This window comes from Bombus flavifrons, chromosome 1 (genome assembly GCF_040668555.2).
Source record: "Bombus flavifrons isolate JBK064 chromosome 1, iyBomFlav1_principal, whole genome shotgun sequence".
NCBI classification, from domain to species: Eukaryota; Metazoa; Arthropoda; class Insecta; order Hymenoptera; family Apidae; genus Bombus; species Bombus flavifrons.
In genome coordinates, this window is record NC_138442.1 from 4811044 (window position 1) to 4834890 (window position 23847).

Here is a 23847-nt window from a genome sequence, read left to right on the forward strand (position 1 = left end):
ACTTGTGTTTTATAATTAACCAATACAATTTCTTCATGCTACTTGGGAAAGTAATTTCCTTCATACTTGTGCCATTATACTTCTGTAAATATTTTAATTACTCTGCTTAAACATTATCTTTTACAACAAATACATTTATATTTATTCATTTCATTGTTTTAGTTCATTGTTATAATCTATTTTTTATCTTTTTATTTTTATTATCTATAAATTAGAAATTCAGCATGTATCATTTTTCATTTACTGAATATAAGAACAGAACACCTTCCCACTTCGAATTGTAATCCGATTTCAATCGACTTGCAAACGAACTTGCGAGAAACGCGTTGTTCATTTGTCGACAATAATATATCAAAGCAGCTGTTTTCATTATTTGGTAATTACCAATTGATTGTATTAATATCGAAGAAAGCTGTCACTTTATAGAAAGACGTTTATGTCGAAATGGAGATAAAAAGCTCTTCTAATAGTAAGTAACAACGTTATTTGATGTATAGTAATAATATTTATAATAGTAATAATAGATACATTTTATATGTAATCCTGTAATAAAAATGGCATAAAATAAATCGAAAACCCATTGAGATTTGTAAAACAACTACCTAAAAAAGGTTCATTCTTTGTTTTAGCAATTACGGAAAATAGGAATGCCATGATAAATATTACTTCCACATTTAAAAATTTTCCTTGGACTGCTTTACAGCAAAGTTCAAAAGGCACGAATATTATTAAAGCAATAAATCAATTGCTAAGTATGTATCATCCTAATGATGGTATAATTGCATATGAACGTGTATTAAGAACTTTACTTATATTATCTGAAAATTTGGATAGCGACTTACAACAACAGATAATTTCTATGGTACCGTTGCCAAAAGGTGTCTCAAATGATAAAATAAGAAATCTGATATTTAAAATTACTGAATTAATTAAAGTACCCAATAACAAGTCATTGTGTCAAAAGTATGGTTTTTATTAAATTAATTTTTATTATTTTCTTATAATGTTTAATTACAAGTTTATTTTTTAGAATTACCATGACACCTGAAGAATCTAATACAGAAATATTGAATGAAGACTCAGAAATTCATCTAAACCAAAATATTTTACTTGACACATCTCAAAATCTTGAATTGCATGAAAAATTTGTATCTTCAGTACCTGAAGTGTTCAAAGGTTTTCCTCCTAATGAAATTTCAACAATTCATAATCATGTGAATTATATGTATGATACATTGAACTACAATATTCCATATATAAAACCTCGCGTTAATAGCAAACAAAGTTTTTCATTAAATACTAATGAAGAAGAAGAATCATTAAAACTTCAGTCAACATTGAAATGGTTCCATACTCCTCATCTTTTGTATAAAACTAATCTTTATCGAAATTCTGCATCTGGTTACCAACAAAGATTTTTTAAATCAATGGATGATAAATACTTCCAATTGTCCATTGATAGATTCAATAACTGGAATCAGTGCAATATAGCTAACATGCCTTATGCACTCCATCAGGTTTGTAACAATTAATTTGTTAAAAATATTGTTAATTTAGCTATCCTGAATAGAGATTGTAAAAATGATATTACAGGATACTACATGTTTAAAAGAATTATATAAAAATGACATAATTTCAAATAAACAGAATAAGAATGAGATCTTCAATTTGAAAATAACATATGATGATAGATTTGTAGAATCAGAAACAAATTGTGAGATTTTACATAATAGTGATGTAAATAAAAACTTCAAAAAGTATAGTAATTTGAACAAAAATAAAATTTTTAACATGGAAGTTCAAGAACATTTTAAACAAGAATTAAAGAATGAACAAGCAATTCAACAAGATATATATAAAATGGATGTTGTATATTGTGAAGAAGAAAGAAAAGATACAATAATAAACATACAGGTAAAGGAAATTTTTAGTCATAGCAATTATTTAAATAATTTATGACAATTCTTGTAAAAGATGACACTACAAACATTAGAAGAAGAGAATTTAATGGTGCATAAGAAACTTAAAACAAGCTTGCAGAACTTTTTAAAACGTGTAGAACAGGAGACTTTAATCAGTAATAAAACTCTTTATATTCATCAATCATTAACATATTTCAATTCAATGTATACAAATATTAAAAGCATTTCTTCTTTTATAATGCAGAATTTCCAACATTGCCTAGGACCAAACCTTTGTATATGGTTCCTCCTACATCCAAACATCGCAAGTTTGTAGATCAAAGAAACCTGGAAAAGAATAATCAATTAGATATTTCGAGTAATAACACAAATAATTCTAAAAATATTAATACACTAGAGGATACAACAAAATTCATTGAAAAGAAATGCTTGGAAACATTTCATATTTGTCCAAAACCAACTCAGTTAAAAATGCTTCATAAGAGCTTAAATGCTGTAGTTAGTAAAACACAAACAATAGAATGTGAGAAAAAGGACTACATAGAAAATTTACTATACAAGTACCATATAGTTGTTGTGTAAATTTAATATCTTTCATGATCAGCAAACTTATTTAACAAAATTATTTATATACAGATCTGCAGTGAAGCAAACAAAATCAAAAAGCTTGAATACTTTACAACAAACTGCATCTATTACAGAGTTGGTTACATTTAAAAAACAGTACTATGATACTTTACTCAATATTCAGAAATCCAAGAGTTTGTTATAATTGTTATAATCTTTTTAACATTTTTTATAAGCATATGAGATTATATGTATGTATATATTTATTATTTCTTAGTGGCAGTGGCAAATTCCTTGGGAATATCATCTGTAGAAAATTTCACAAAATATGATCCATATTATTCCAATCATTCCTATCAGGAGCAGCAATTATTACAACATGGACCATTAATTGTTAATCCACAATTTGCAGTACATACTATGACACAATCAAAATTATCAAATATACATAACACTCCATATGCTTGGATGAAATACAACAGTTGGAAACATCCAACCATGAAACAATTAAGACTTCCACAGCAGGTAAGATATAATTAAATATTGAAAACTATATATTCAAATATATAAATATTCCTAATTATTTATTTAATTGCTTTATTCATTTTATCTTCTTCTAGTTCCCATTTCAAGTTTCAAGGAATAAAGAGTAAGTTTTCTAATCATATATATCTTCTACTGCAATCTTATTTTCCGTTCCTTTTTGTATACTTTTTTTAATTAAATGCTATATTTTCTTATTTTTTCATTCTTATGTTGGAAAGGAATTCTGTACTACATTATGTAAAGACAATGGATATTCAATGTTTTGCGCAAGATAAAAGTAAACGAATGAAGCAAAATGTACAACGTAAAAAGTTAGAAGACATAGTTGGGAAATTGAAAGAGATAGAAAACAGCAATATGAATAATTAAAAAATTATTACTGACCTCTATAAGGTTCTTAGTTCTTGAAAATATGTTAATCTATAAACTCTTTGCATACATATCGAGACAAATAATTATAGAAAATAGTCAAAGCATAGCAGCATATATGCAGATATTTCATAAAGTTATATGTACTAAAGGAAAGTTCCTTAAAGAATACAAATGATATAATAAAATATTGATGGAGACTGTTGATTTAAGAGAATACATATCAAATAAAGTTTTTCATTCTTTCATTTATCTCGCACCAGTCTCAACAATTAATGAAACATTGATACGTTTACATGTGCAGACGTATATATATATATATATATATATATATATATATATATATATATATATATATATATATACATGCATATACATACACATATTCTATCATTTTTTTGGCACTGGCAAAAGATAATAATTGAGTATTGGATTATTAATCGCGAATATTTTTAATAATTTCGTTTGTATTTCGGACGATTGCGTGATAGTTTTCTTTGTTTAATTATTGTTGCATGTTTGTGATGTTGACGTCAATCGAGCCTTAATACTTACAACATAGTAACTAATAAATGTACACATATTCTTTAGTATTAACATAGAACAAAATTGCTGCTAATTACTAACATTTCGTAGTATATTTTATAATTAACATACAATATACGCACTTATGACTTTTGTATAGTCTACAGTATAGACTCTATACTACACAATAGTCATTCATTTCATTATCTCTAAATGTACAAAATAACTTTTAAAAGAATAAACGGTAATAATAACTTAGGTGTTATATCGTTCATTCGATCATTAATCGTTATTGTCCAGAACAATCGCAATGAAGTATGACAAATTACCAACAGGTCAATATATAATGTAACTCTTGGTAATTTACTCAATCACATATGTCAACTCACAATAATATTTTCTTGTTTCAGAAAACATTTTACCTTCACAATGAGTCTATAATAGAAACATTATTATATACCCATATTTATCGTTAACAGTATTGATAGCATCATCCTAATAGAAATGGATTTTCATACAAATGATGCTTTCAATACTTAATATTAATATCTATTTATGAATCGAAATACATCCAAAGGATCTACAGCAATTGATTTTTTTGGTTGTAAGGACTCTTACATTTTATTTTTGGTAATATCCAATGAATCAAAGTTAGGCCAAAGATCTCTTGTGTCATGTAGTTCATGTATCTCTTTTGGATTGTCATTATTTAGTATTATAGTTGTTCAAAACAAAATAATGTGTATGAGCAAATCTTATTAAACTGTTCCATTCCAAATATTGTTTGAATGCAATATAACTCAATAAATCTATTCTAATTTCCTACATCACATTATAATCCTATAAATATTTAATTGAAAGTATCATTTTATAAGTGAATAAGATATATCAAATTGAAAATATATTTTAATCTTATTAAAGCTATATAGTATTTGGAAAAGAGACTAATATGAAACTTCAATAATAATTATTGTATATTTCAAGTTAAATAATAAACCATTCATGGAATTAAATCATATATGCAAAAAATAAAACAATAGCAGTTGTCTAGCTCTAGACAATCTTTTGTGCGTACAGTGTGTGCTATTGTTTAACATAATTTAATTAAATTCAGTGGTAAAAATAACACGAATTTCAGATCAGGTAATTGTCATGCTACTTTTTAATGCAAATACCTCTCTGGATTTTAAATTGATTTCATAATAAAATAAAAAAATATTTATAAATACCTAAAAGAAATATTATATAAATATATCATAATACAAGAAATAAAAACTTGTGATACCAAGATTAGAAGGAAGAATAAGTAGTAGAAGAGAGTTTTAGACAATTTATACGAATTTTAATAACTGGTTCCATAATTAATCAAAGAATTATTTTTCAATCAATGTCATTTATAAAATGTAAAGAAAGGGTATGTTTATCAGAAAACTAACAATCTTGTTACAATGGTGAAATAGATTTGCACTTTCTTTAAACAGTAATATTTAGTTACTTCTTTACTTTCTAGAATAAATTGCGATGGATTGAAGTTCAAACCTAATGTTAATCTTTGTTATTTGTGCCATAATCTGAAGCGTTTTCGATTAAAGTTCATACAGAAATACATTAAACACTGTTGTAGATTCACATACTAAATGTAAGTCTAACAATTCATTTATTGAGGTATTGCAAATCGTAGCGAGGTAAAGCCTCTGATACTAAGTTATTGAAAAGTAACAAAGTTATTCGACATACATGACACTCAAAGAGCGTTATATTTCTTCTGGCAGTGTCCGTACATTTTTTTTTAATTGTTTTACTTAAACTTTTAAGCTAAATATCTTGCACCATGTAACATTTCCACCCAACATTTTTATCATGAAATCTATCCATATTTTTTTTAAACACTTTATCAGTACACCAGTAATGTACCATGTATAAGAAAAATTACATTTATTTCTTCGTTGTGTTCAAGAAAACCAAATTACATCATCAATATTTTGACACAACGAAGCTACCATAATATATACTATTCTCTTTTTTTCTTTATGATCCTATATGAACACGCATTTTTTCCTTATGCTAATCAATTAATTAGATAAGTGACGCGTTATACACGCCAACATATAATTAGATGCCTGATCCAGATGTATACGTTCTAATATTGTATCAAAAGACAAAGTAGCTGTCACTTATGATTCTAGTCGAAATTAATTACTTCTTTGTGTTTATGTGATTATAATAATCTTAATCAAGTGAAACAAAACAGAGGTCCCAATATAATCGATTCTATGTACCACTTGTTGTATGGTAAAAAGAGATTTCAAGGACCAAACGGTCAAGAAACACAATCTTCTGATAATTTTCAAGATGAATTGTACCTCTAATACGATATGTATGTACTAAAAATTACTTTGCTCTTTAATTTGATGAATCAGTAGAGACAAGGTTGTACAAGAGTACTGGACTAGAAATGGTTTGAGATTTTCATTAAAGTAAATAAGTAATGCAATACCATTACTGATCGTTATATTCCCTTCTTGCAAATAGTGCGTATACCTTTTACAAAAATAGAGATGGACTTTTTCTAAGCTACCAAACTACATAATTGTATAAAACTCAATGTTTACGTATAAAATACTAATAAAAAACTAGATTTCATTATGGTACAATTACAGAAAATAACTTGTGTTTATCAATTCTCGTCTAAATTTGTGAAACACATTTCTACGTCCATCTCCGTGCAACAAGAATATCGTTTTGAACAATAATCGAAGTAGTATAATTTAAACACTTGTTCCATGCATACTAATTCCCTGTATAATTCACTCATAACAAGAAATGCTAAACTGATATTAGTTTTTCAATCTTAATATAAATACTTGTTACCTGTTTAAGAAACAATTTTCATAAATTTACAGTTGTAATAAAACAAAATTAATACATTTGCCTGATTATTAACTATTGAGTATGCATGGAAACAGAATATATTGACATTAAAGTATAACAAAATAATAAATAAATAAATATTTTAATCTTTAATTATTAATATAAGTTATACTTACAAATAATCCCGTTAATACTTAGGTTTATTATTTGATATATAATTGGAATGAAATGACATTATCTGTATGTCAAAGATGGGCAGTCTGGTTGTATAATGCAAAATGTCAAAAATCGACAACTAAAAAGAAATTATTTTCTTGGCAGCATAATATACAAGGCAACAATAATTTTATATAGGATTCTTAAATGTTTGGACATAAGACATTATTCCATGGTCTTGATTGCAATATAGAGCTTTTCTGGAATTTATCTACACCTGCATAAGTAACTGATTAACAACTTAATTTCAAACTTAATCTCATTTTATGCACAGAGGAGAAAAATATAGACTTAAAAGATGATAACAAAGACGTTATGGTCACTGTGCACTACTTTAACATTAAAGTGACTTTTACATATGTAAGTTTAAACACATTCAATTTGGACAAATTTGTTTAGAAATAATATAAATATTTCATTGGTAAGACAATAAAATATTTTCGTTCTTTTTTATCCTTTCCTTAATACAAACAGTGAAAGAAGGTTCAATATGATATTACGAAACTATCGTTTCAAGGGAAACTTCTGTATTACATAGCTGTTCCCAAAAGTCATTCACTGCAATGAGTCCAACATTTTCTAACACATGTATACGCGTTTTTAAATTCAATCAGGCAAAGCTGTAAGGATCAATAGTTTTGCTAGAACAAGGTTGGACGTCATCAGGTGGTGGATGCCATTGTCCAGTCCACATGGCAGTACGATCCATAGCTATTTCTGCTGCTTTCTCCATACTGTTGCTAGATGTACATTCCATTTCCCAGTGGAAACCATTTTGAGTCACTTGCATTGAACTAGGTTCATCTATGCCACAATAGTCCTGTGCTTTATTGTTCACTGGCATTTGTAAAGTTTTATTTCTAATTTGTATAGAACCACTGCCTCTATGTTCAGCACCAGGCCAAGGTCGGGATTGTTCTACCGACTGTAGAGGTAATTTCCGCGGCACCCGTCTAGATTTATTATCCTCCAGAATATGACCACTATTGGTTTTGGTACTTATTAGATTTCCATCGCCTGAACTACTATCACCATCTCTTCTTCGCCTTCTCCTTCTCCTTTCAATATCGACATCACTTCTTTGAATATCTTCGTTAGTTTCTTGGGTATGTAAGAAGTGTTCCCTTGCAGAAGCCCAGTGATCTTTTCTATTGGCATCTTGCTTGTATTTTGTATGATTATCATTGCCGTGATGGCCATTATTTGTGTTTGTATCACTGTCTATATTTTGTTTCCTTGACTGTTGATTTTTGACAGCCCATGAAGCAGGCCTCTTAGGGCTCCGCTCTTTGAGAGTAACCTAAAAAGATAAAAATTAGAATTATTGAGAATAGTTTAAATATAGTTATAAAATAATGATACGAAATAAAATTACTTACTCCCGAAGAGGAAGAATTGTCAACAGGCTTATAAAGTTGTGTTGGTGTATGATTGCGACTATCTGAACTCCTACAACTTGATCCACTGCGACCATGTATCCATGAAAGTAAGAAGGCTAAAATAGCACATGACAATCCAAGCGCTGCCGCGGCAGACAACTGAGACCGAGTGCGTTTTGGCACCCAGCCACCACTGTGATATTCCCATATAGAGCATGCTAATAATGCACTACTCAAGGCATAAGATAAGCCTATACCAGTGTATATCCAAGCATTCTATAAGAGGTGGATTCTATCAGATATATCAGTGTCAAAATATTAAATCACTAATAAATACACATATAAAAATTTATATTTTTAATCATGATGGTAACATTAACTAAAAATAGAATATTGATAAATCATTGACTACTTACCAATTTTGCCCAATTGAAAGGAAAAACATATATAACATGCGAAATATCAAGGAAGAGGAGCAATGCAGTGACCAAAAAACAGAAAACTGCTACAAAGATCATGAAACGCAGCCGCCCGATTAAAGGCAACATAAATAAGCTGACCTTGGCAGTGCCGGAGCTGCATAATGTTGCCAAACACGCTGCAGATGATATCTATGTAAACAATTTAAGGTAACTTATTGTTTTAGGAATAAATAAATGAAATAATAATCTAAATGCTATAGTACTTACAAGTAGTAAAAGTCTAATAACACCAATAGCAGTTTTAAGATGCCCCTGTATGTCACAATAAAGTACCAAATGACTTGCTCTTGGCCAAGCCAAAGCATTTGAGGAAGAGCCATGGTGATCACCATAGCCATAGTGACCATGATAATTAGCATGTGAGTCCCATGAATGGACTGTTGAATGGACCCCTGGTGAATCCAGCTCCAAAGGTTGGGAGCTAATTTGCCCCCCTGTTCTACTGCCTGCTATTAATATAGTATCAAATAATATATATGTTGATACTCTATTCTTTCTAAATATTTGCAGTTTACAAATTATTTTCTTACCAATATCAAAGTCCTGAATGTCCTCAGGTCTAGAATATGCAGAGGCTGGTAGTTCCAGGTCACGAATCTCTTCTAAGAGAAGTACTTCTATCTCGTCGGCTGCATACAAGTCCGAAACCGAGTGAAGATGATGCCGAGTCTCGCTCATTACTTAGGCACGCTCGAGTGTTTACTCCTTCCTGCCTGCCGACGATCTTTCCTATTTGATCCACTATTAACCACCATTCGTTACTCATTGAATTAAGCAACTGCTTTATACGTTTGCCAGCCATTGTCTACGCATACTGTGTGCCATCTCTTTTCTGCACGCAATACCATCCCTTGGCCTTCAGGCCACACCTACAGAAATTAATTAACATTGCACAACAACAACAAGATATCAAGTATTAACAGAAAATATTCATTATTTAACAATCCAATGACTATGTGGATGGGGAGACAAAACTTTGAAATAAAAGAAATAAACACAATTGTAAATAAAAATAATTTATTCTATATATAAAAACATAATAATAAAGCAATAAATAAAAATGTATGAAGTAAGAACTAATATAATCAATATAATTTTAATACATCAATCCAATTCAATAATAGATAATAAAAGATCTATTTTAATATAGCACCAGTTTTATATTAAAACTTAAAAATATAAAAAATATAGACAAGATTATTATAAAATATTACAAATTATAAATCCAATCCAATGGTGTAACAAAAGATCTATTTCAGTGCTATCAAATTAATACTTAAAAATATAAAAAATATAAATTACCACTTATAATTATATATTTAAATAACAACTTATACGATAACAATACAATATATACAGTGGTTACAAAAACTACTTGCATACCATTATATTTACTATAACATTTACATACTAATTAATTAAATCCAAATATGACTACAAAAATTTCATACAATGAAAATGAAATATAAAACCTAATAGAAAGACACTTCATTGAAAAATACAACTACGTACATGAAAAAACTCTTGGTAGCCACTGTATTTTTAAACATTCAAGTCTGTTTCATAATAGGTTGGAACTTTCTATCCTTTTATTATTAATATACATCATATTCCACATATTTCGAATATACTTAATATTATTTACATTATTATCTTAAAACATAAATGCACACATAAATAAAAAATCAAAATTAACATATTATCTATATTATAAATAAAATACGCTTTAACTGATTGTGTGTAAATTATTATTTTTTCGATTCGTAAAGTTACAGTATAAAAACGCGGTAGACATAGGAGAAAAATTGTTTAACCTGTCTTTTATGATATTCATCGTATTTAACATCAAATGTTTGAAATATATATAAAAATACCTGGATTTCATGGTTAGTTGTTTTTATAAAAAAGTATCTATTAATTTCAAATCCACATGTGGTTGCATGTGACATCTCATCAGAATGTACCAAGTATGATGATCATCGACATTGTACATTCGACGATAAAAATGTGAAAACGTACCTCGATTTTGTTCACGATGAACCGACACGGAGATCACATTTTTCCGAAATTTTTCATAATAAATTCGGTGACTGTCTGAAGAATAGCCGCCATTGCCTTTTTGCTGTTTTTACTCATAATCTATGCTCGTCACGACGACCTAGAAATAGCAGATGGAACAACTTGACCCTTTTTAACATTCTCTGCCTAATAAAAGAAAAAAAGAAAAATAGGACAAATACATAACTTATTTGCACACGAATAAATACAAACTTTTTTCTATTATAATTATTCATTTAAATTATGAATTTAAGAAATAATATGTAAATTGTTATATTTTGCATAACTTGTTAGTTTAGTTAGTTTTTTAGTATTAGTTAACTTATTAGTTACGTGTTATTTACATATCTTATTAGTTACATCTCACTAACTAATAAAAAGAAAAATAGGCCAAATACATAAATTATTCGCCCACAACGATACAAAACTTTTTTCTATTACATTTATTTATTCAAATTATAGAATTAAGGAATGATATACAAGTTATGATTGTAAAATTCGAAAATTTAATTTACTTCACGCGTTTTTGTAGAATATATCAAATTTATAAAAAATATAATAAATAAAAAATTGCATTTTCTAAAAATATGCTAGTATAAGATAAATCAGTTATGAAAATGGTAATATATTAAAAAAATAATTTCAGCTTTGTTTTAGTACAATATACATATATGATCAATATAAAATTATTTATAAATTCTTTAAATTATATTTAAAGTAATTATAATTTAATATCATGATTTGTCTGAATGATAGGAATGTATTCATTCGATAAAATACTCTTAATTATGTAAAAAATATTGTAAATCAAATCCTTTCTTGGCTGTAAAAGCGCAATAAAGAAATAATATAGTGATTTTTCTAAGAAATTAATAAAGTTTCTAAAATTTGATATTTTATTAATAATATTTGTAATCGCATATATTTTGAATAAATTATTTTTGAAAAATCTGTCTGAGATTAGTTCTATAGCAAATAACTGTTTTTTTATTTAATAAAACAAATAATCTTTTCTTTTATTACAAGTTCGTAAAATAATAATCAAATTGATTTTGTTAATGTGTTTTTAAGAAATTTTGTTTTCATTGGTAATACGCCTTGTTATGTCGCATCCATTAAAATCTCACTTTAAGCAGTTCTTAGGTGGACAATTAACTATAGTAAACTGTATACTCGGTCTGTCAAGTTGACAGGAAAGAGTGTGTTTGCTTTTTTATCAGTATTAAAGTACAAACGCCTATTTTAATTAATTGAAAAAAAGAGCACTTTTTAATCATACGTGTTAAAGAAGTATGATATTTATAAAGTAATTTGTTATTTTAAATTATACCTAGAAATCATTTGTGTCCTTTTAGTTGTAAGCGTTAATCATATTTCGTATTTTTAACCATCGTCTTCCATTATGAACACATAGTAAGTGTTTTGATATTAATTTCTATAGAATTATTGTCGTTTAACCAATTTTATATTAAACATAGTATCATTTATCATATACGTAATATAGAATATCATTCACGTAACTGATAAGATAGCTAGCCACGCATTTAAAATAATATTATGTTGTTTATTTTATATTTATTTATTATCCATTGTAACGTTTTCTGCAATAATATTTATCTGGTATAATTTTTAGTAACAGAAACGGACCAGGTATATCAGGAAATACTTTTGATCGTTGGGTACAGATGACCAATATGCACGACGATTCTACTATCACAAAAATGCAACATCAGTTTTGGGTTACAAAACAAGCTTTATCACGAAAGTTAGGTAAAAAGGAAGATGAGTGTATAGTAGCGTCCGATGCAGAATTGGATGCCAAATTAGAACTGTTTCGTAGCATTCAGGAATCTTGTTCTTATTTACAAAGAATTATTGACAAATATCAGGAGCGATTGTGCAGTAAGTTATTACTATTTAAGTCTCTATAAAATAGGATTAGCTAAGGTAAAAAAAAATTTTAAAATAATAAAAATGACTGTACCATTAAATGTTATATAGATCTTGCACAAGAAGAAAATGCAATGGGACGGTTCCTTAAAGATGCTGGTAAACAAGATAAAACTAGAGCTGGCAAGATGATGACAGCAGTTGGAAAATCTTTATCATATTCTGGTCAACAAAGACTTGCATTAAGAGCACCATTAGGACGTTTGTATCAGGAAGTAGAAACATTTAGACAAAGAGCTATTGAAGACACACTGCAAAAGGTCCAAGCAATGGAAAAAGCTCGTACAGAGTACAGAGCTGCTCTGTCATGGATGAAAAATATTTCTCAGGAATTAGATCCTGATACATCAAAACAATTAGAAAGATTTCGTAAAGTTCAAACATGTGTAAGACAGTATGTATTGTTAATTATTGTTAACATCTAAATTCTATATACATTTAGATAGCTTTGAATTTATATTTTCTTTATTCATACAGAGGTAAAATAGCCTTTGATAATCTGGCTTTAGATTGCCTTCAAAAGGTAGATCTATTAGCAGCAGCAAGATGTAATATGTTTAGCCATGCTTTAGTTTTATATCAGAGTACACTTCTAAATTTTACTGAAAAATCTGCACAAGCATATTCTACAATAGCAAGCAGTTTTAAAGGCTATCAACGATATGATTTTATGGTAGTGAGAGAACTAGCTGAACCCTCAAGTAAATTAGCTCAAGAAACTGGAGGTGACGACGATCTCGATGAAAAAGAGAAGTAAGTTATAAATTTTAAAAAGTGTTAATAACAGAATTTTTCGATAAAATATATTTCTTTTATCATAGATTATCAATTTTTGACATGGATTATCATGACAGTGTTGAAGAAGCTGAAGAAGTAAAACCAGCCAAACAAAATACAGTTGAAATTGATAAACAAGATGAAAAATTATTGGATATTGATTATGAGACAAAAGACATTAAAGGGTTGGAAGAATTAGACATGAATTCCAGTTCCTCGAATAATGAAATTACTTCACAGTCTACTTCTAATATAGAACATAAGGAGAATCTCGATCAACTTTTTGAAAATTTAATTCTAGATAACGCCACTCATAGTAATATGCAAGAAGGAAATCAATCTGAACTTGATAGAAAGTTTGGTGAACAAAGTTTAACGATGGATATATTTGACAAATCTGATACAAATCTTAATCTGGCTGATTTCTCTTCCTTAGAAGAACAAAATTCAAGAGAGCAATCTTTACAGTTCCTCACATCCGAGAATATGGTACTTTTGAATGATATTCTCACTGATAAACAGAATGCTGATAACGAGTGGGATGCGATATCGCATGATACATTTTTGCCACCGAATATATTGAAACAAAGTTTGGGCGATGCAGCGCTTGGCATTGGGCAAAAGAGCATGCCGACTATCAACATGGGTGACAAGGTAAGTAAAAGCTAAATTTGTTTTTACCAAAATCAAATTAAAAATATCTGAAACACTATTATTAAATTTTTCCTATATTTTTCTTAGAAAAAAAATAAGACTGGCAAAAAAGGTAATTCCTGGTTGGATTTATTTGCTGAACTGGACCCTTTGGCTAACAATCCCATGGAAAATCTTTCTGATGACAGTAATGCATCTGCTTAATTTTTTAAAGCATTTAAAACTATATTATCATGACATATGATTAGTTGCAGTTTATAGCAACAGTCAGAAGAGATATTTTTATTTTCTCCAAATAGGATAATGCTACGAGTATTATCTATTTCTTACATTTGCACTAATATTTCATACTTATTAGTTGAATTTTAACATTCCAGATTCTTTAGATTTAATGAAAATAGCAAGATGATCGTAAGAATCAAAAATACTTAAATTTTCGTAAATAACTTTTCAAGCTCCATACCAAAGATTTAAAATCGATGATAGTTTATAAGAAATACTAGTCATATACTTCTTTTAAGTACATTAAAAATATTTTTTTCGTGATAATAAATAATTATCAACTTTTCTAATCATGTTTATAGCAAAATATGTTTAATATGAAGTATATCATATGGATACCTGTATATAATTTGTTGACATTCCACAATGTAAAACTTTGCAATCAATTACTTTTGACATTATCATTGTATCAAACAATTCATATTTTAAAAATGTATGATACAATTATTACATCGTTTCTTTTTTTAATATACTGAAATATTGCAATTGTTTTCTTTTTTTAAATAAAATAAATACAACATAAACAAATTACATCGTCAGGGATATTGTTTTTGTATCTTTTCTATATAAATATAAAATGCTTATGCATCAACGAAATACAGAATCACAGTGTTAACACCAAAATATAATTGTATTTCGCGTATAAAAGAACTCTAAATCAAAATCTAACTTTCATCAATAACACATCCGGAATTTAGGCATCATAAAATTGTGCCATAGCCGTTCTGACCCTGAAATGAGACAAATGTATATTAAAAATCGGAAATATTTGAGAGAAAATATTTTTATATTAATTATACTAAGATTTAATATCTTATTGAATTATTATAATTTACAAGGACATTTAAAGATCATTTTCAAATACAAATAGAAAGGAAGGTTTAAAGATTGTTTGACATACTTATCAAACAATTGGAGATCCTTGCTATGACGTAATTGTTGCAAAATACGATAAAAGCCCAGTTCTTTTAAACGTGCCTGCCGTTGTGCAGCACCAGGTTCTTCCCTCCAGACTAGGTTGCACACACAAAAAACTGCGGCAATTTGCAGTTTTACATTGCTATGCATCTAGATTCATAACATAAATGTTAGAAATTTCTGCTAGAACTTCAATAACATATTACTGAAGCATAAATTATATAAGAATCATAAAATAACACGGGAAGATATTTGTTGTATTATTCAAATAAATTAAAAGAAGGCGATAAATAAAGAATGAAATATTAAAGAAAGAAAAACAAAAAGACAAAATATTTTTTACAGACCATATAATCCATAAGTTTTTTAAGCACATCTTCATTAGCCATAATATGATCTTTTGCTCGATTTCCATCAGCTACATTCGCTAAAATACAGAGAGCCTGCTCCTTTACGTCTGCTGGATGCCTTGGGTCTTCTAAAACTAATATAACAGCTTGCATAACGTGAGCAGCGTGTTCTCCCATTATACGATCTATGTGTGCTTTTGTAGAGAGCAAGTTTCGTAATAAACCTAATGTTTTCATCAAAACTGGTATATCTTGATCTGCCAGAAGACAAAAGATTTGATCTGTTCCCAGACATTGTAAAATTTGTAATTTTACTTGCTGTTCGGCTTGGAAAGCCACGTTCATCAATGCCCAAATTCCGTTCAATCGCAATGCCGGTGTACATCGTTTTGTAAGCGAGCACAATAACTCTATTCCTCCAGATTCAAGAATTGGTTCTTTGCTTGGACTAAATTCCAACAATAAGTTACATAAAGTACTCGAGGCAACAGTTAATAAATCAACTTCACTTTCGCCTCTACCTACATAATACAATTATACTGATTAATAATAATAGATACTAATAGCATGATCTAATTTTGAAAAATTTTCGTTTTAGATTTATATAACTGGTATTACAAAAAATATGCAAAAATATCTTCAATGTTCTTCAGTAATCTTGTATGATTTCATTGAATGAGTTATGTGTAATTAAAACATTTTAAAGGAAATGTGTCGTAATTTTGTATAAATCATATTATTTCAATAATAATCCATCACGTCTAAAAATATTATTATATCTTACCCTCCAATCCCTTATCTGCACCATGTAACAATTGCATAAGGGGCCTCCAAACAGCATGATCTTGAAACGTTGTTCGGAGTTGCTGAACACTTCTAGAAAGAGAATGAAGACATCTAACTGCTGCTAAACGTACGTGAGAACCTCCTGGATCCTGAAGTCCTGCCACTACTTGTTCCATAAGGCTTTCTGTCTCGATGATACGTTTCCTAATATCTTCATCATTAGCACCAAGGGATGCAAATGCCCTGAATGCAGCTTGTCGCATATCTTGTGTTAATGTTGCATCCTGTAGCTGCGCCATTGCAAGTACAATCTTGCACTTGTACAATTCATTAACATGAAATATTAACAATAGTAAACATACAAAATAGATATGTAAATCTATAATGTATAATATACTTACATGTGGATGACATCGTAATAATTCTGCAAGAGTAGGAATTAAATGATTACTAATGGAAGCTAGACGTTGCAATTCGGTATTAACTTCGGTAAGGAAAGCCAAAGTTTCAGCCGCCGCTACTCTTTCACGAGGCGGATGATCTCGATGACAAAGTCGTACCAAACAAGGTAAAGCACGGTATATAATTCTAGGATCTTTGTGTACTAGAACTCCAGTTCTATGCATATATGTAACACATCTTGCAGCTTCAAGTTGAATTAAGGAGCTTTTCTCACGGCCCATTAATTGTCCTAATGCTACAGGTACAAGCCTACCCTGTGGTGTGTTACTGGTAGTTGCCGATGCAACCGTGACACATACCCCATAATTCTTATAACACATATTTGCCAAGCATGCTAGAGCTGATGATTGAACATCAGGTAATGGAGAATCCAACTGCATTGCTAGTGTTTCTACCGCACCACCTTTGGCTAAAGCACTTTGCTCTTCTGTTGTCTAACAAGAAATTATTTAAAATATAATTTTAAGTATTACATAGCAAAGTTAGATTTGATTTTATCATTTCTGTACCTTGCATGCTGTTGTTAAAATTGTTGCTACACAAATTTGACAAGTGACTGATTGATTTGCTAACGATACCAATCTTGGCACTAGCGCAGGATCCTGATATATTGAATGAACCGGTGCTGATGGATGTTGAAATACTGTTCTCAAACAACGTAAGCATGCCTCGTTTAATAAATCTGTTATTTTTGGCTTTCCTTCTAATGGCGTTTCTGTGATAGGTGTAGATAATATAACTTGAAAAAGCAACGGCACTACACCGAGATCTATAAGTGCCAGCACATGTTGATCAGTTCCTTTAGCTAAAGAACCCAAAGTTACAGCAGCCTCTAGCCTTATATTATCTCCAATTCTATCTGTTGTATCTCCAAGAAGTTGCAATAAACGAGGTACTACACCTTGTGCTATTACAGATCCTTTTTGTCTATTACTTCCAATTACAGAATTTTTTAGGCATCTAGAAACAAAAAAAAAGAGATCAATTATAGTTAACATAAATGTTCAATTAAATAAACATTGACAAAGTTATGGTGGAAAGTAAGAAAAACTATAAGATTGTTTTAATAATATTACCTTTTTAACGCTTCTTTACACCATATGTTATAATAATTTTAATAAATAATGACCTTTAATAAACAAGTTTAGAGGTTAAGTACGATTTGTACTCACATAATAGCTTCTAAGCATTTTTGAGGATCCAACGAGTATAATTCATCGATGTAACTTCTCGAACTCTCAACATCCTGTGACACAATTGAGAAGTCATTTAATTTTCAAACTTTTCGAACGATTGTACGAAAAATGATATCTTTCAAAGCAGAAGAAAACCGGTAACTTGTTTCACCTTTACGAATTCACTCACCATGAATGGTTGCATCACCGAGACCATAATTCTTTCCTCTCGGTTTTACATAAAGATATTACAAATGTTCACTCAAAATAATTCTGCAGTATATAGTCAACTACCCGAGGAATAGTTAATTTAACAATCGACTTTGTTTGTTATGTGAACACTCACTGTTTCATTTGGTAAAACTCGCGTTCTGAAATAATTCCCATTAGAACAGTGTTGGTATTATCATATAATTATTACTAGACTATAGATACTTACGCAAATTTATATTTTTATAAATATAATTTAAAAAATGAAACTTAGATATACATAATTTTTCATATTATCTGCATTATTAAATTTCTCATAGATGTTGTTACGTTTTCATTTTGGGGTTTTAGGACAGAGGTACGTAGGTTGGTATCAACCTCACATAGAGTGCTGAACCACTCTACTCGTGGAAGTGCGCGAAGATTAAAAAAAAATTTGTTCTTTTTATAAACGATCGCTTATTCCAACTTGTACTTTTTAATTACAATAGCAAGAAGTTAGCACTCGAGAGTCAAAATTTGGAATGATTAAAATCTCACTTTTTTCACTTTTGATCTTTGATTCCTGCCTAGGTCCAGGGTCCCCTCCCCTAGGTTTTATCTTCCTGAGTAAGTGGAGGTAGGAGCATTGTACCGTACCTACATGTGCGACGATGGAGAAGGGAATAGTATAAAAGAGAAACAGCAAACTTCCTAAAAAAGTTTACATAGTCGTCAAAGATAAGATATAGAGAAATCATATCGAGAAATTCGGACTCTTAATTTATGCGGCACGTAATAGATAATCTAAGGTTACAGCTCAAGTTCTAGGAAAGCCTACACGAAAGTTGCCGGGATAAAATACCAAGAGATTACATTAAAAAATTTGAATTATTAATTTGGCACCATAATAAATAATTTGAAGCCAGTTCACAGAAAACTGTTTGTCTTTTGAGACATTTCCTCTCCTTATCCAGCTGCTTTCGGTGAATAATTAGGCAATGTACAATTTTCAATCTACGTATATAGTCGGTCAGTTTAAATTTCGTTCATAGTTTATGCCGAATGTTTCCAAATACAATCATTGAAACCAGCTTCACGCAATTATACTAAGAGCAAATTCAAGCGACAGCGTAACAATGCATAAAAATCATCAATTTAATTATCGCGTTATAATATTTAACAAAATTTAATCTTTTAAATTTTTCTATATGAATAAAAATTATTAATAAATTTATTATAATTTATTATAATTTATTATAAAAATATAGAAACTTTTGTACAATTGGTCATTTTGAAGTATGTAAGCAATTTCGCACATTTATTAAGAAATATACGTAACATTAAATTGTCTAATTGTTATAAAAGTATTTTTTGTCAATTAAAAGCTTTTATTAAATATGTTTGCGGAATCTCTGCCCGAATATTTAGAAACTGTAACAGAATATATATTTGATAATGATAAACTGGTGAGTATTCTTTTAAATTTCTCGATTTCTCATAATACAACTTTCAAATTTACGTTATACTAATCGCTTACAATATTATTTTATAAAAATGACTTTTAAATTGTCTTAAGCGCATAAAATGACTATAGGTAACCTATAAATGGTTAAGCAAAGAACTGGAAGTTCACGTCAATGTAGCAAAACAAATTCTATGGGAATTTTGGCAAAGATACAAAAAGGAGAAAGATTTTAATTGCACTTTTTTGCTAATCGGAATTTTGCATGATGGTGGTATGCGAGTTGAAATTGTCAGAGAAAAAGATCTATTAACAGCAAAAGAAAAATATAGTAAAATTATTTCCGAGCATATTTATAGCCTTCAAAAAGTTCTTCCTGAGATACAACTGCTTGGGTTAACTGAAAATGGAGATATTAAATTTAGTGCCATTAAATGCATTCAGAACAATGATCGTAATGATGAAGAGATGCATATGTTCCGTTGGGGTACCATGTCAAGAGAAGTTGAATCTGTTCCTCAAGAAAAGACACAATCAATATCTGAACCAGTCAAAGAAAAAAAGATATTGAGCCCAGAAGAGAAGCAAATTGAAAAAAAGAAAAATGCTGACAGAAAAGGTTTTGATAGTTTATTTGGGAAAGTCAATAATAAACAAAAAAGTCCACCTGTATCGTCTAATACAGAAACAATGGGAGTGGATGCTTCTAGTCATACAAAAGAAATATCTAAGAATGTTGGTGATGGAAAAAAGAAAAATGTAATAAAGGGAGAATCAAGTGGATCTTTTCAACCAAATAAGAATCATACAAAAACTACAGATTTTTCAGATAAAAATAAAAGTTCAAATTCTTCAGATAAAGACAAAAGCACAAATTCCTTATCAGAAAAAATTGTAGAAGAGAAGGTTATTTCAAAAAGTAATTCTAAACAAAAGCAGAATATAAGAGGGAAAAAACGTAATCGTAGCAAAGACACCAAGAATACTGTTAAAAAGAGAAAACGTATTACAATTCAGAGTGATTCTAGTGGTTCAGAGTCTTCTGATAATGAACAAGGATCAGAACTAGATTTACCATCTTCGCCTGAAAATCCTCCTGCTTTTGTAAAGAAATGTTCTGTTTCTCCACCACAAGTCAAACTTGAAAATGGAAAACGTAAGGTTTTAAAAACAGTAGATAAAACATTTGAAGAAGATGGTTTTCTTGTCACAAAAAAGGTACATGTTTATGAAAGTTGTTCTGAAGAAGAACCAGAAATTGTAAAAGTAAAAAACCAAAAGAAGATAGTGGCACCTGAATCACTTTCAGAAATCAAAGGAAAGAAAAACACTAAACAAACTACTTTGATGAATTTCTTTAAAAAGTCATAGCATACTTTATTATATTATATTGCATGTTTTATAATTATTATATTTAGGATACTTACTTTAGGTTATTAGGATATTAACTAGAGTACAATAATATTTTATGATTCTGTTATGATATACAGAATACAAATAAAATTTTATATTTTATAAATAATTAATATAAAATTTATTAAACGAAAGTAGTTTGAATTTTATCTTGAAATTATAATTATCTTCTAAGTCAGATGAAATAGATATACGTTCTCTTATTAAGCACTGTTATCAGATATGTTATCAAAGAGATGCCAAGTGCATGTTACACCCTAAGTATGAGTAATGCTATATTGGTTGTTCAAGTATAAGGTCTCTAAATAACAATTTAACACAATGATTATTTATTTAAATTTAATTGGGTTGTGTTTCTCATTGATAATACAAAGTTCTACATGTGATATATGTTCAACATGTTCGTGTACAATCCTAAGTAAGCAAAATTATTTCAATTTGGTGAAATATAATTTAAAAACAAATTCTTTAAAATTATTTATTGATTACATATATTAATTATTAATAAATTTAGCTAATAATATGTACTTTATTTATTACAGTGAATAAAGAACAGGAAATTAACTGTCATGGAAAATATTTAGGAAATAATGACATGTTTAATTTTGATTTGTTAACATTAGACAATTATCAAGTATTGAACAAACTTGTTTTATCTAAAAACAATATAATTAATTTACCTACAAATCTATTGAAGAAGTTACAATCTTTAAGAAGTTTAGATTTATCTGAAAATATTATAGAAGAAATATATACAACAATGTTTATAGACTTGAACAATCTCGAAAATCTAAATCTTTCTAAAAATTCATTAAGAATTTTTGATGATTCGTTGTTGGAAGTACTTCCTGCATTGTTATCATTAAACCTTAGTTATAATCATATAAATTCAATAGAATATTTAATGAACAAAACTACAACAAAGATTAATACACTCGATCTTTCTCATAACAATATATCCAGTTTATCTAAAATATTTCTAGAATCATTAATAAATTTACAATATTTAGATCTGTCATTTAATAGAATCCATTCTTTAGAAGATTGTAGTCTAACAGTTTTAAATTCTTTGAAAGCAATTCATATAAATAACAATTTTATTGTTACACTAAATATGCAAGCATTACCAAAGACATTGATTGAATTACATTCTGGATATAATCAAATTTCGGAAATACTATACAATTTGGATTATATTAAAGTATTAAATCTACAGCACAACAATATTTCTGAATTACATGCAAACATAATAACAGATAATTTACAACATCTGAATATTAGTGGAAATATGTTATCAAGTTTTCCAAATGTTATATCTGAAAATTTGAAAGTGTTAGACGTATCTAACAATAAATTAACTTATGTTCCTGAAGAAATATCTATTAAAAATTTCCCATTACTGTTCCAATTTGATGTCAGCCAAAACCCTATTGATAATTTGACAATTAGTTCTGATTTAAAGTTAAATTCATTTATTGCAAGTAAAATGAGTATGTTAAAAGCTATTGATGAAGGTACATTAGCAAATTTGAGACCACCATCGAATGGTTGCATTCATCTTACTATATCCAATAACAAAATGTTGTCTTTTATTCATAAAGATGCTTTGAGACACATGACTCTCTGTTCAGTAAGTTTTAAGCTACTATTTTGGAATATTGTCCAAGTAAGTTTAAGTTACCTAAGTAAATAATTTTTTGTTAGTTAGATTTGAGTAATAATCAACTTTCCTATGTCGCAAAAGAGCTGGTTGTACGTAACAATAATTCTATGATATATAGTGTTAATCTACAAAGAAATCCATTTAAATGTAATTGTACACTACAATGGATGTTAAGTGATTTGGTTCCACAACTTTATTCCATCCAGCCCCATCTTTTAGATGATCTGAGGTATATAACCCATAAAATTATTATTAGAAATCAGTTTAATGCTTTGAATCAAAATAACGAAAAATAGTATACTAATTATTTTATTGTTGTACTAATTGTTTCTTTACATTACATAAGGTGTGCTTCGCCTCCAGAAATATCAAACATAAGAATGGTACATTGGTATGGATGGAAAGACGAAATTTTTTGTGTTGATACATCAGTTTTTAAAGAAAATCTTGCAATGAATGTTGCCAATGTAATGTCTAATGAAGTAGTACATTTTGATTCTAGTACTGGTTTGCTAGTTGTTGTAGGAATAGCTACAACTGTATTAACACTTTTAATAGTAGGAGGCATTCTATGGACACAAAGAATAGCCATAAGAAGAAGGAGAGTCAATAGGAAATTTTAAAGTTTATCATTATTTAGTGTATAAATTTATTTGTCTTGTATATTTTTAACACATTTCTTTTTTAATTAAAAAAATTTTCTTAAATTTTCAATATATTGATATTATACTCAAGATGTACTTTTATTTTCAAAGTGACTTATGTAATAACATATAAATTATATTATCTCTTAAATTGATTAAAGTTAAATAATGAATGGAAATAAAT

General features: G+C 28.7%; 6 protein-coding genes across 11 annotated transcripts; 4 read left to right on the top strand and 2 right to left on the bottom strand.

Annotated features, from left to right (window-relative positions):
- Nucleotides 1-156: 156 nt before the first annotated feature.
- Nucleotides 157-3592, top strand: LOC138185418 (uncharacterized). Its single transcript, XM_081833761.1, is given in 9 exon segments — nucleotides 157-469; nucleotides 630-963; nucleotides 1031-1517; nucleotides 1594-1914; nucleotides 1975-2077; nucleotides 2767-3014; nucleotides 3110-3136; nucleotides 3212-3247; nucleotides 3249-3592. Coding segments are annotated over 9 exon segments (1737 nt in total). The 5' UTR covers nucleotides 157-444; the 3' UTR covers nucleotides 3405-3592.
- On the bottom strand, nucleotides 2070-11139 carry LOC138185407 (uncharacterized). 4 transcript variants are annotated; one of them, XR_011174609.1, is made up of 7 exons: nucleotides 10897-11136; nucleotides 9408-9746; nucleotides 9085-9326; nucleotides 8812-9006; nucleotides 8396-8671; nucleotides 3420-8316; nucleotides 2070-2249 (listed from the first exon to the last, which is right to left on the bottom strand). XR_011174609.1 is itself a non-coding variant. In XM_069124326.1 (6 exons), the coding sequence occupies exons 2-6, from the start codon at nucleotides 9553-9555 to the stop codon at nucleotides 7627-7629; spliced, it is 1548 nt and encodes a 515-aa protein (XP_068980427.1). In that variant the 5' UTR covers nucleotides 9556-9746; nucleotides 10897-11139; the 3' UTR covers nucleotides 7089-7626. The 4 variants fall into 4 exon arrangements, 3 of the variants coding, with proteins under 3 accessions (XP_068980427.1, XP_068980418.1, XP_068980408.1); XM_069124326.1 differs by lacking the exon at nucleotides 2070-2249 and having other exon boundaries at nucleotides 7089-8316; nucleotides 9085-9323; nucleotides 10897-11139; XM_069124317.1 differs by lacking the exon at nucleotides 2070-2249 and having other exon boundaries at nucleotides 7089-8316; nucleotides 9408-9618; nucleotides 10897-11137.
- A 937-nt stretch (nucleotides 11140-12076) lies between these two features.
- Nucleotides 12077-14958, top strand: ICA69 (islet cell autoantigen 1-like protein). 2 transcript variants are annotated; one of them, XM_069132319.1, is made up of 6 exons: nucleotides 12077-12225; nucleotides 12569-12837; nucleotides 12937-13279; nucleotides 13363-13638; nucleotides 13707-14316; nucleotides 14404-14958. In XM_069132319.1, the coding sequence occupies exons 2-6, from the start codon at nucleotides 12621-12623 to the stop codon at nucleotides 14518-14520; spliced, it is 1563 nt and encodes a 520-aa protein (XP_068988420.1). In that variant the 5' UTR covers nucleotides 12077-12225; nucleotides 12569-12620; the 3' UTR covers nucleotides 14521-14958. The 2 variants fall into 2 exon arrangements, with proteins under 2 accessions (XP_068988420.1, XP_068988411.1); XM_069132310.1 differs by having other exon boundaries at nucleotides 12083-12348.
- Nucleotides 14959-15210: 252 nt separating this feature from the next.
- Nucleotides 15211-18845, bottom strand: LOC138189954 (armadillo repeat-containing protein 8). Of its 2 annotated transcripts, none has more exons than XM_069132297.1 (8): nucleotides 18480-18845; nucleotides 18287-18360; nucleotides 17624-18074; nucleotides 17054-17548; nucleotides 16651-16942; nucleotides 15864-16387; nucleotides 15500-15666; nucleotides 15211-15329 (listed from the first exon to the last, which is right to left on the bottom strand). In XM_069132297.1, the coding sequence occupies exons 1-8, from the start codon at nucleotides 18504-18506 to the stop codon at nucleotides 15293-15295; spliced, it is 2067 nt and encodes a 688-aa protein (XP_068988398.1). In that variant the 5' UTR covers nucleotides 18507-18845; the 3' UTR covers nucleotides 15211-15292. The 2 variants fall into 2 exon arrangements, with proteins under 2 accessions (XP_068988398.1, XP_068988387.1); XM_069132286.1 differs by having other exon boundaries at nucleotides 16651-16969; nucleotides 18480-18843.
- Nucleotides 18846-19731: 886 nt separating this feature from the next.
- On the top strand, nucleotides 19732-21668 carry LOC138190229 (DNA polymerase delta subunit 3). The gene is made up of 2 exons (XM_069132880.1): nucleotides 19732-19947; nucleotides 20076-21668. Exons 1-2 carry the CDS (start codon nucleotides 19879-19881, stop codon nucleotides 21312-21314), a joined length of 1308 nt encoding a protein of 435 aa, XP_068988981.1. The 5' UTR covers nucleotides 19732-19878; the 3' UTR covers nucleotides 21315-21668.
- On the top strand, nucleotides 21634-23748 carry LOC138190222 (protein artichoke). Its single transcript, XM_069132868.1, has 4 exons — nucleotides 21634-21774; nucleotides 21899-22986; nucleotides 23061-23243; nucleotides 23361-23748. Exons 1-4 carry the CDS (start codon nucleotides 21678-21680, stop codon nucleotides 23640-23642), a joined length of 1650 nt encoding a protein of 549 aa, XP_068988969.1. The 5' UTR covers nucleotides 21634-21677; the 3' UTR covers nucleotides 23643-23748.
- The last annotated feature ends 99 nt before the right edge of the window (nucleotides 23749-23847 follow it).

Bases quoted from the DNA above. Each gene is read 5' to 3' on its own strand.
- LOC138185407 (XM_069124317.1), bottom strand. From the start codon at position 9,555: ATGAGCGAGACTCGGCATCATCTTCACTCGGTTTCGGACTTGTATGCA. The intron at 9,327-9,407 runs GTAAGAAAATAA...CTATATTAATAG, and splicing joins CATTCAGGACTTTGATATTG to CAGGCAGTAGAACAGGGGGG. The intron at 8,317-8,395 runs GTAAGTAATTTT...TTATCTTTTTAG, and splicing joins ACAATTCTTCCTCTTCGGGA to GTTACTCTCAAAGAGCGGAG.
- ICA69 (XM_069132310.1), top strand. The intron at 13,280-13,362 runs GTATGTATTGTT...TTATTCATACAG, and splicing joins GTTCAAACATGTGTAAGACA to AGGTAAAATAGCCTTTGATA. The intron at 13,639-13,706 runs GTAAGTTATAAA...CTTTTATCATAG, and splicing joins GATCTCGATGAAAAAGAGAA to ATTATCAATTTTTGACATGG.
- LOC138189954 (XM_069132286.1), bottom strand. From the start codon at position 18,506: ATGGTCTCGGTGATGCAACCATTCATG. The intron at 18,075-18,286 runs GTGAGTACAAAT...TTTTGTTTCTAG, and splicing joins AAATGCTTAGAAGCTATTAT to ATGCCTAAAAAATTCTGTAA. The intron at 16,970-17,053 runs GTAAGTATATTA...GAATTGTACAAG, and splicing joins TATTACGATGTCATCCACAT to TGCAAGATTGTACTTGCAAT.
- LOC138190229 (XM_069132880.1), top strand. From the start codon at position 19,879: ATGTTTGCGGAATCTCTGCCCGAATATTTAGAAACTGTAACAGAATAT. The intron at 19,948-20,075 runs GTGAGTATTCTT...AAATGACTATAG, and splicing joins TATTTGATAATGATAAACTG to GTAACCTATAAATGGTTAAG.
- LOC138190222 (XM_069132868.1), top strand. From the start codon at position 21,678: ATGATTATTTATTTAAATTTAATTGGGTTGTGTTTCTCATTGATAATA. The intron at 21,775-21,898 runs GTAAGCAAAATT...TATTTATTACAG, and splicing joins ATGTTCGTGTACAATCCTAA to TGAATAAAGAACAGGAAATT. The intron at 22,987-23,060 runs GTAAGTTTTAAG...ATTTTTTGTTAG, and splicing joins GACACATGACTCTCTGTTCA to TTAGATTTGAGTAATAATCA.